Source organism: Asparagus officinalis, chromosome 1, assembly GCF_001876935.1.
Source record: "Asparagus officinalis chromosome 1, Aspof.V1, whole genome shotgun sequence".
NCBI classification, from domain to species: Eukaryota; Viridiplantae; Streptophyta; class Magnoliopsida; order Asparagales; family Asparagaceae; genus Asparagus; species Asparagus officinalis.
In genome coordinates, this window is record NC_033794.1 from 15,759,971 (window position 1) to 15,770,574 (window position 10,604).

The 10,604-nt window shown below is 38.3% G+C and overlaps 1 protein-coding gene across 1 annotated transcript in view; it reads left to right on the top strand.

The window, feature by feature from the left end:
* The window catches only part of LOC109819480 (uncharacterized protein slr1919), a 34,620-nt gene continuing 25,447 nt past the window's right edge, over window positions 1,432-10,604 (top strand). The window contains exons 1-2 of the mRNA XM_020385218.1: window positions 1,432-1,922; window positions 10,133-10,308. Of these exons, the coding sequence (XP_020240807.1) occupies window positions 1,610-1,922; window positions 10,133-10,308 (489 nt within the window). The 5' untranslated portion in view covers window positions 1,432-1,609. The remainder of the gene's footprint in view (window positions 1,923-10,132; window positions 10,309-10,604) is intronic.

Here is a 10,604-nt window from a genome sequence, read left to right on the forward strand (position 1 = left end):
TTAACAAAAAAAAAAAAAAAAAAATGGCGGCCAGAACTAATCTCTACAACCCCAATAAGACTGGATGCCAATCGCAAAGGGGCACGAAGCAGCTCACAAGATCGATCCCTCCATCAATCCCCAGTCGAGTCATCACAAGTCTCTCAAAAATCGCCAACAATCTCCGAAACAATCAGCAGCAGCAGCAGCAGCAGCAAGCTCCAATTGAGCTATCCCTAGATAGTCAATTCTGCCGTAGATGTTAAGCAACGATAAATAAACGAAGACTAATCGACCGCAAAATCACAAGAAATCGACTAAAAATAGTAGTCACGGTGTAAGAGGAACAAACCCTAATTTCAGAGGAAAGAGGGGAAGAGAGAGAGAGCCCTAATTTTGAGTGTTTGAATCGGCGATCGGCGACTAGTCGGCGGGAATGGCAACTGTAGATCTGAGCACGGTGTATGCACGCATGGAGCGTAAGCGTACACAGCTGGGGCAGGTAGTACTCGGTTTGGGTCCCGGAGGAGATTTGCGATCAAGACCCCGTGAATAAATGAGTTTGTAAAATTTTGAAGTAGAACAAATTTTCACTATAAACCCAAATGAAGTTTTAATTACCAAAATCGACCGTTTTTTTTAATTATCAAAATCGACCCGTTTTATGCCACATAGGCTTAATCACGTTTCCTAATTAGTCGGGGTTGCCAACCCCGACTGTTTAGGGCATTACAATTTAGGTTTAAGGCTTCTAATTAGGGTTTAACAACTCCTAAACAGTCGGGGTTGGCAACCCTGACTAATTAGAAAACATGATTAAGCCTACGTGGCATAAAACGGGTCGATTTTAGTAATTTAAAAAAAACGGTCGATTTTGGTAATTAAAAGTTCATTTGGGTCTATAATGAAAATTTGTTCTTTTGAAGTATTTCACCAGCTCAAAAATTCATATCCAGGCATGTCCGGTGGTAAAGTGCACATAACCCTTAAACCCCAAAGTTTATCCATTTATTCATTTTGATACTACAACTTACTTTTTTAACATTTTGATATTCGTAAAGTTTCAGAACTTGTTTCGCTTTGACACCGCTATCTAGATCAGTTTAGATTTTTTTTGTTAGTTTTGTATCAGCGTCTAGCAACCGGGAAATATGCATTTAAATATATTACATGTAAAGACGTGATGCAAAGTTAATAAAATATCTAACTTAAAACATCAGAGTGAAGTTGGATTTCAACGTTGAGGAAATCAAAGTGTCAAAAAAACAAAAAAAAACTTTTAGATGTCAAAAGTGACGAAAGAGGTAAACTTTTGAGGACCGAAGTGTAACTAATAAGCTTTTTGTAAACGAACAGCCGATCCGACCCGAGAAAGGCCCCCGCAGCGCCCGTGATCTTATCTTTTCCCTCGCATTTCTACAGCGCTTCGTTGTCCTCTCGTCCATCACCAGCTAATAGTTTTCTATCCACACCCTCCATTTTCTCACTTACAGTCACACGCTTGTTTGACATTAATAAACGGCGTTAACAAACGAAAGTGGAACAAAACAGCGTGCAATTATCAACTTCGCGTCGTTTCCCCTCCCCAAATCCTCACTCCTCACTCTCACTCTGTTCAAACCCTCAATCCATGGCGTCGGCCATGGCGTCCTCTCGTCTCACACTCTGCTCAACCACTCGCTCGATCCCCTCAACGAAGAAGAAGAGTTCAAAGAATGGCGGCTCAAATCGAGGATCTCCAAGCGAGTTCGCACGGGTTTTAAAGTGCGATCGAGAATTCATCGTCGAGCGCCTTCAATCGATCGGGGACAAAACGCAGCCGCTTCGCGATCGGATCGCGAGGAAGATCGGCGATTTCTTCTGGCTTCGGCATATCGAAGATCCGAAGGCGGTTGAGGAGCCGCTTGTTCCTCCGTCTTTGCCTCCGATTTCGTATCCTCCAGGTTTTATATTTCTTTCTACTTATGGATTCTAGAGTTTTTTTTAGGGTTTTAGAGAAACTGCGTGCAGATTGCAAAAAATAGGGCCTTTTTGCCTATATCCCCCCAAACGCACCTTGTTTGCAACTTACTCCTCGATTCTAGATACTTTCTAATTTACCCTTCAAATCTACCACGTCGAGTTAAAATACGTGAAAAATTTATCACAGGAGCAATATACTCGAAATGGCTTTGGGGAAATCTCAGAATTTTCTCTACCGGGGAGTTGCTAGGGAAAATTATTTTGGGAGAAGATTGGGGGTATTTTAATCCAATGTGCTAGAATTAGGTCCTAAATTAGCAAATATCTGGCTTTTGGGGTAAGTTGCAAATGTGTTTGACTTGGGGGTATATAGGTAAAAACCCTAAGAAATAACATGTTTGAAATCTCGCTTATTGGGTTCTTTAGCTGAACCTATTTAACACCCTAGTGGGAATGGCGGTTATGCAAATCTTTTAGCTTGGATACTTCTATTTTGAAGCCATCTTACACTGTACAATGCACATGCATCACATTTTTTTTTTAAATTTTACTTTGTTTATGGAATTACTCTCTTATGTGTCTGTGTTTCGTGATAAAGTAGGCAATAAAGAGGACACTTTTTACATGCCTTATCAATTTCGGCAAGGGGTCCAAGAATAATTAAATAAGTAGCATATGAATTTTCTAGCACAATTGATTAGATCTAAATATCATTGCATAACAATACTTTCAAAATCGTATTCCCAATCTTATAATGTAGAATTTACACTAGCATTCTTCTTCCCTTTGACCTATTTTTTAGCAAGTTCACCAATACTTTCAATTTCAAGAAAATCGTAACGGTCAGTTAAATAAGAGATATAGTTCTCGAGCTGATCACCGTGATCCATATATAAGATATATCTCAGAAAAATCTTTAGAATCAGCTTATCAAATAAAATTTCCCTTATCAAACAAAGAGAATGAATCAGTGTGACCAATTCATAATTGACCAATATGTGTGACGGGGGGTTTATATTAGAGTTATAAGAGTGTTTAGAATCCTCAAACTCCTTCAGACGGCTGGCTCCATAGATCGCAGTTCTTCACTGCACACGAAATACTCGTGAGAGGCCGGAGTTAGGTTCTTCGGTTGTTCCTTCGACGATCAAGTCAGTGTTTGAGCTTGTGTGGAGAGTATATAATTAGTAAGGAATAAATGCAGAGTTTCAGAGTTACATGAAGCTGACCCTGGTACATCGTGCAGTGACACTTCCTTTTATAGCAGATTTGAAGGGCAAAGAGGTAACTATGGTCGAGTCCAGGCAGGTAGCTGACTCGACAGACAGCTGACAGATGTCGACCGCTAGCGAAGATGGTCATCCAGGTGGCTAGTGCTAAGCGACAGTAGCTGCTTGGTGCTGACGGAGCCTGATACGTTATAAAGGTTTTGGAGACTAGAGCAATGATGACTTTGTCAGAGCAGGTAATGCAATGGCAGTCGGTGCTAGGATTCGAGATAACTAACACCTCTTTAGTTGTCCGGCTGCTAGCAGACAAACACCACCATTTTAGTCAGCTAAACAAGTTATCGACTAATATAGCAGATCAAGTGTGAAGTCTTAAGGGCTCGTCCTGGAGAATAGGTCGACAAGTATCACTTTTTGAGTCGGCCACGTGAGTTGTCAGTCTATGGTGTCGGCTGCAGGAGTGGGAGAATAGGTCGACAAGTATCACTTTTTGAGTCGGCCACGTGAGTTGTCAGTCTATGGTGTCGGCTGCAGGAGTGGATTGAATCGTCTGGGCTTTGATCATGTCTGATCTAGCGCACAGCGGGACACATGTTAGTTTCTCACGTGAGGTTAACACTAGGTTATTTTCAGGCTATAACAATGTGCATTAAATTTAGAATAAAACTCAGCCAATCTTTAGTTAAATTATTTCAATGCAAAATAGAAAATAACAACCAGTTCATAAGTAACCAATATCAACATTAATAGGAAATGTTTTTGGATTTTAGTGTAGTCATTTCTGCAACCAAGTTTCATAATTATATTACTAAAGTTACAGATAAAAAGCACCCTGAATCTATTAAGCCATTAATCCTTCAAATTAGGCAAGAACAAACTAGATAAAAAGAAACTAGGGCAATAAAAATTAGGGAAAATTAGACTAATCTTGTTTAATCAAGTAATGTTGAAGAAAAAGATGTTCTGCTCCTCTTAGTCCCTTAGAGTCTTCGGTTGAGGATCAAGGGCAAAGAGCAACACATAACAAAGAGAATAAGACTTCTCACCGTTTGAACCGATGACCGAGAGTGAAGAACGGAAGAAGAGCGGAAGGGAGAGGATCAAGGGCAAAGAACAACAAATAACAAAGAGAATAAGACTTCTCACCGTTTGAACCGATGATCGAGAGTGAAGAATGGAAGAAGAGCGGAAGGGAGAGGATTGAGGGAGAGCAAAGAAGGGCTGAAGGGCAAGAAGATGCCAAGAAGGACTGACAGAAACATGCATTGAAATAGTTTTATTAAGCTATTTACCAATGCATTTTACCCCTCTTATAAAATAATTATTGCTAAATACCCTACCACTTGGGTTTATTTCTAAATTTTGGGAGTTTTTTGGTGGTGTTAGGGGGTATAGGGCCTCATTTTTGGCCTAATGTGGCTCCGCACCTGCTTATCACTCGCTTGCGTATGTGCACACACATGTCGTGAGTTTCTCTAACAAATAACATGATGAATATTCGTGCTAATCCACACCCTTCATCTTGATGTATTACATCTTGATATATTACTGTAATTGTGAAGACCATAGTGAGTTCATTAGCTCTCTCTAATATGTTATTTTTAGTGTTTAAGGAAATAAAGAAGTTTGCCCCTGACCAATGTGGGACTGAACTACTCTCTCAACACTCACCCTCAAGCTGAGCATACATATCGTACATGCTCTGCTTGTTACAAATAAAATTCATCCCCGTACTCACAAGAAGTTTAGTGAGAATATCTAAAAGTTGATGTTCTGATGGTGTATGTGTTTGATTCTAATGATTCTCTTCTCCATCTTCTCATGAATCAAGTAACAATTAATCTTTATGTGTTTTGCCCTCTCATGAAACACCGAGTTATCATCTATGTAAATGACGGTCTTATTATCCCCATACAAGCTCATGGGACATTTCGGAGGATAACCAATCTATGTTAATATATTTCTAACCCAGATCAGCTCACAAGTCAAATTCGTCATGCCTCGATACTCAGGCTCAGCTGTAGATCGAGAGACTGCACTCATTTTCTTACTCTTCCATGATATTAGATTTCCTTCAAGAAACTCATAATACCCAGTAGTTGATTGTCTGTCCTCAGGAGATCCTACCTAATCTGCATCTGAGAATCCTACAACTCGTGTGACCGCCATCTGAATAGAGTACTTTTTCCCCTGAAGGTTTCTCGAGATACCTAAGAATCTTCTTCACAGCTTCCAAATGAGGTTTCCTAGGTGTCAAGAGAAACTGATCGACTACACTAACAAAAAATATAATATCCGATCTCGTGACTGTTAAGTAGGTTAGTCTCCCTACAAGTTACATGTATTCTGCAGTATCATCTAGTAATTCCCCTTGAGTTGATAATAGTTTGATGTTGTCATCCATAGGTGAGTCAATACCTTTGCATTCTGACTTCCCAGCATTTAGTAACATATCAAGTACATATTTTTTTTCTGAGATAAGACCTCGATCTAGTTACCTCGATAGTCGATACCCAAAAAATATTTTAAGGATCCAAAATTCTTAGTTAGAAATGATTGTTGTAGATGCTTCTTCAAATGACTAATGCCCTGTGCATCATCACCAGAGATCACAATATCATCAACATATATAACAAAAAAGATCCGCTTTTCACCATGAAATCTCCAGAAAACCGAGTGGTCTTTCTGAGCTTGATGAAGACCAAAAGTCTGGATAACTGTTGCAAAACGTCCGAATCAAACCCTCGGAGATTGCTTCAAATCGTAGAGAGATATTTTTAACCTGCAAACCTTGTCACACTCCTCCTGAGCAACAAAACTGTTGGTGTGCTTCATCATTCGATATAAACCCTCCCTGCCACGAGGAATGCTATTAACAAATGCATTCTTAACATCCAACTGATATAGTGGCCAGTGATAGCGAGCAGCAAGCGAATTAAGAAATCAGACAGATGTCATTTTAGCTACAGAAGAGAATATATCGATGTAATCAAGGTCATTGATCTGTGAATACCCTTCGCAATAAGTTAAGCTTTGAGGCGAGCTAGAGAGCCATCTGGATTTATTGTGATAGTATAAACCTATTTGAAGTATAAACCTATTTGCAGCTAACCGCTTTCTTTCTTGGTGGTAGAGAAACAAGATCACAAGTCTCATTTCTCTCTAAGGTTGTCATTTCGTCTTACATTGCCGTGGTCCAATTTGGGTTAGATAAAGCTTCTGACAAATTCTTGAGAACCGAGTGAGAATTTAAAGAAGATATGAATGAGTAATATGATGGAGTTAACAAAGCATAAGAGATATAATGTATAAGAGGATACCGAGAACTCTGAGAATAAGATCTCTTATCATTTTGGAAGGTAATGGGAAGATCATCAGTAGCCTGAGCACTTGGCTGTACGAGCACATTTTGACTTGCTAGTATATTAGGCTCTTCGGTGGATTTAGACGATGACTCAGGTTGCGAAGCAATCCGTCTTGTATAAACTTGAATTGGATCTGCAAATTTGGATGGTAGATCAGTCTGTACAACAGTCTTTGAAGGAACATTGTTAGTGATTTTCCGATCGAGAAGGTAATCATAATCATTATCAAATGCAACATGTCCCGGTTTGTTCTCAAAGAAGGCAACATTAGCGAAAACAATATATTGATTCAAGGATGGACAATAACATCTGTGCCTTTTTTGAGTCCTAGAATATCCAAAAAAATACCCTTAAGAGATCTCAAATCTAATTTCCTCCGTTGAGGACTATGGTTGTGAATAAAGAACATAGACCCAAAAATCTTAGGAGGTATATAAAAAGCGTCTTTGGCCGGATATAAAAGGAAGATTGAAGTTTTATTCTGTAAGACAAATGAGGGTAGTCTATTGATCAGGTAGCAGGTTGTCAAAATGGCATCGTCCCAAACATATTTTTGGAACTTGACGATGGAATAACAATGCCCTAGTAATTTCTAGGAAGTGTTTGTTCTTGCGTTTAACAACCCTATTTTGTGGGGTAAGTACAAGAAGACTGATGTAAAATTCTATTTTCTTTCAAATACTTTATAAAAGATCTTTCAAAATATTTCTTAGCGTTATTTATTCTTAAAGTTTTGATGATACTATAAAATTGATTTTTAACCTCAGCATAGATAATTTTAAAAACAGAGAACACTTCAATACAACTTTTCAGCAGGTAAATCCAAGTCACGCGAGAAAAGTCATCCATAAAACTAACAAAATATTGGAAACCGAGTTTGGATGGAACAGAGCGAAGACCTCATATGTCGGAATGTACTAAATCAAAAGGTTACTGACCCGCTTATTGACACGACTTGGGTAAGACACCCATTGGTGTTTTCCGAGTTGACATGACTCACACTCTAAGGACTCGACATGATTTAAATCTGAAACCAACATTTTAATAATTGAAAGAGGGGGATGACCAAGCCGACAATGTGCTTCCAAGGCTGATGTGGAGCTGATACATACCACTTGGGAAAGGGCAAAGTTCAGTTTGTACAAGCTGTTTCGCTCACGTCCAGTGCCAATTGTCTTTCTCGTCCTGAAAAATACAATGTGTAGGAAGAAATGTTACTGTGCAGTTTAATGCTTTAGTAATTCTACTGATAGAAAAGAGATTAAATGGAAAACGAGAAAGATATAGCACAGGTGAAAGTGAAATAGTATTAACATTGGTAGATCCAACACTCTTCACATGTGTGGTGGATCTATTAGCCAATAGTACTGAAGGAAAGGAGGCGGTAGGTGTACATGACGATAATATATCTCGATTCCCAGTCATATGATCAGTTGCTCCTGAATCTATAACCCAATTATGAGATGATAACGATGACGATGTTTATTTTCCTATAGTTGAGGACAATGAAATTTCGTGTGACTCGGTTCTTTACAGTAATGACAATTGATAAAGGAACTAGATGAACCCTCACTTACAACTCCTAGTAAACTATCACCTTGTCCTCCACGTGCTCCAAAGCGGTCTCCACCACGACCACCCCCTCGACTAGTTGTTTGTCTACTCTGTGTGACAAGAGAGGACCTGTTTGTAGACTCTACGACAGTACTTACTGGTACAGCTGGCATTGCTGATCTCAAAAAGTAGTATGTATTTGCTAAAGAACGTATAGCAGAGCTTCCAATAACCCGTGGTATTGCTGAATTATAAGATTGTGGAAGAGAATTAAGAAAGGTGAATACCATCGGTTGATCCCACTGATCTTGCATCTTCTGAATATCTCCCGTAATGGGAAAATTCCGTCTCAACTCCTTTGTGAGGTGATTGAAGTCGCCATAATGTTCTTTAAAAGTCTTAACTATGTTTGTCCATCTTACTCCGAAATAACTCCTGAATACATCATACGCCTGATTGGCGTGTCCACGGTCTGAGTATAATTGTTCCAAGAATTTCCACTCTTATTTCACTGTATTAAATTGCTAGATGAAGAACATGTGGATCCATGCTGTTCCAAATTTGATGAAGTATACTAGTGTCATCCTATTTCCAGGGGGCAGTAACTAGTGCGGGGGTTCATCTGTAAGATGACGATCCTTTCCCCATCTTGAAATATAAACCTAAACCAGTTGCTTTCAAAGTATGTAACTAAACCAGTTGCTTTCAAAGTATTTAATTTTTGATCAGTGGTCCCGTTGGAGAGCATCTCCATGTGGGTCTTCATCTCAACTCTCTCATCAATCGACATAGCAAATAAGGTCCTTCAACTATCAACATCACTCAACAATAAATTAATTTTCAATAATCAAATCATCAATAGCTAATCACTACAAGTAATTAGTTCACTAAGTAAAACCATCCCGCAAAGTTAGTTTCTGCAATAGAACGTTATCACTTATCTCAAAGAGATTGTTAACGACTGATCATAACATAGAGCTAAATGATTAGCTGAAGATCTGTAAAGATCTAGTCGGTAAGCTAAATGATTAGCTGAAGATTAATAAAGATTTAGTTAGCAAGCTAAATGATTAGCTGACGATCTATAAAAAATCTGGTTGGTAAGTTAAATGATTAGCTGAAGATCTATTAAGATTTAGTTGGTAAGCTAAATGATTAGCTGAAGATTTAGTTTATAAGCCAAATGATTAGCTTAACCTCTTTTTTTAACCGCCGGATGAACAATACTGCTGGATGAATATTACCTGATTAACAGTATTTGGCAAATTAACAATATCAGCTAGGGTTTAATGTTGGTGCATGGCGGCTAGGGTTTGATTTGGGAGGTAGAAGGTGACTGATAGGGTTTAGAAAACTGGAGAGAGAAAAGATAGTGTCTCAGATACCATGTAAAAGACTGGTGTCTCTGATACCATGAAAACCCTAGTGAGTTCATTAGCTCTCTCTACGATGTTATTTAGTGTTTTAAGGAAACAAAGAAGTTTGTCCCTAACAAATGTGGGACTAAATAACTACTCTCTCAACAATTACAACCAAAAGGTCCAAAAGGATGCAATTTATATACCAAACCTTTGGATAGCTATGCGTCATGTTATTTTGTCCATTAATATCCACCGAGGGCCAGCCCCTCTTTTAAACCGTCACCTTCTGTATACTCTTTAATGTCTTCAGTTATGTTCCTTTAGGTTAATTATTTTCGCACAATAACTATCAACAAGTGGTAAATTATGTGTTCAGACAACCTTCCGACGAATAAAACAACTATTTACTATCTGGCAAAACAATTTTCCTTCTAGTAATCGAACAAAATACATTGCTTAATGCATTTTTTTACGAATCTCAGATACACAATTTCATATTCATGGAAATAAATGTATGATGCATAAATCAATATGCACCAGTAATTGGATTATTTCACGCACATTACATATATACATAGCGTTTCACCTAGACAATTCTTTGTGGAGTTACCGTATTCCTTTTAGTGCAACAATTGTTATGTCTTTGACCTATAATGTTGTTGACTTATTTATTCTTATCCAGGGCTGTCTGTGATAGACTTGTTGATGGCTGATCTTGAAGCTCTGAAGGTGTATGCTAATTATTTAAGACACGTCTCTCAAGTTTTGTCCATGCCTCTACCTGAGGTTTATGACCAACAGAGAGTAGCTATCTATTTCAGTTGCCGTCCTCATGTTCTCATGTTTAGGATGCTTGAGGTACTTGAAATGTTACCTTGATATCATTGGCTTGCTTGAATCATTCATGCTGATTTTGAAAGTTATTACAATTAATAAAGATGGTTTATGGATTTATGATTAATTCTTACATTACTTTTTGAAAATGGTCATCAACATATGATTTCTTAACCTTTTCTGTGATAATATTAGTGCCCTATCTTACTGCAATTCTAAAGGTCATGAAAGTGTATTACTACTTTTTGAAAATGGTCATCAACATGTGACTTCTTTGTCTACCTATGGTGGATATTAGATGAGAAAGATTTTATTTTTCT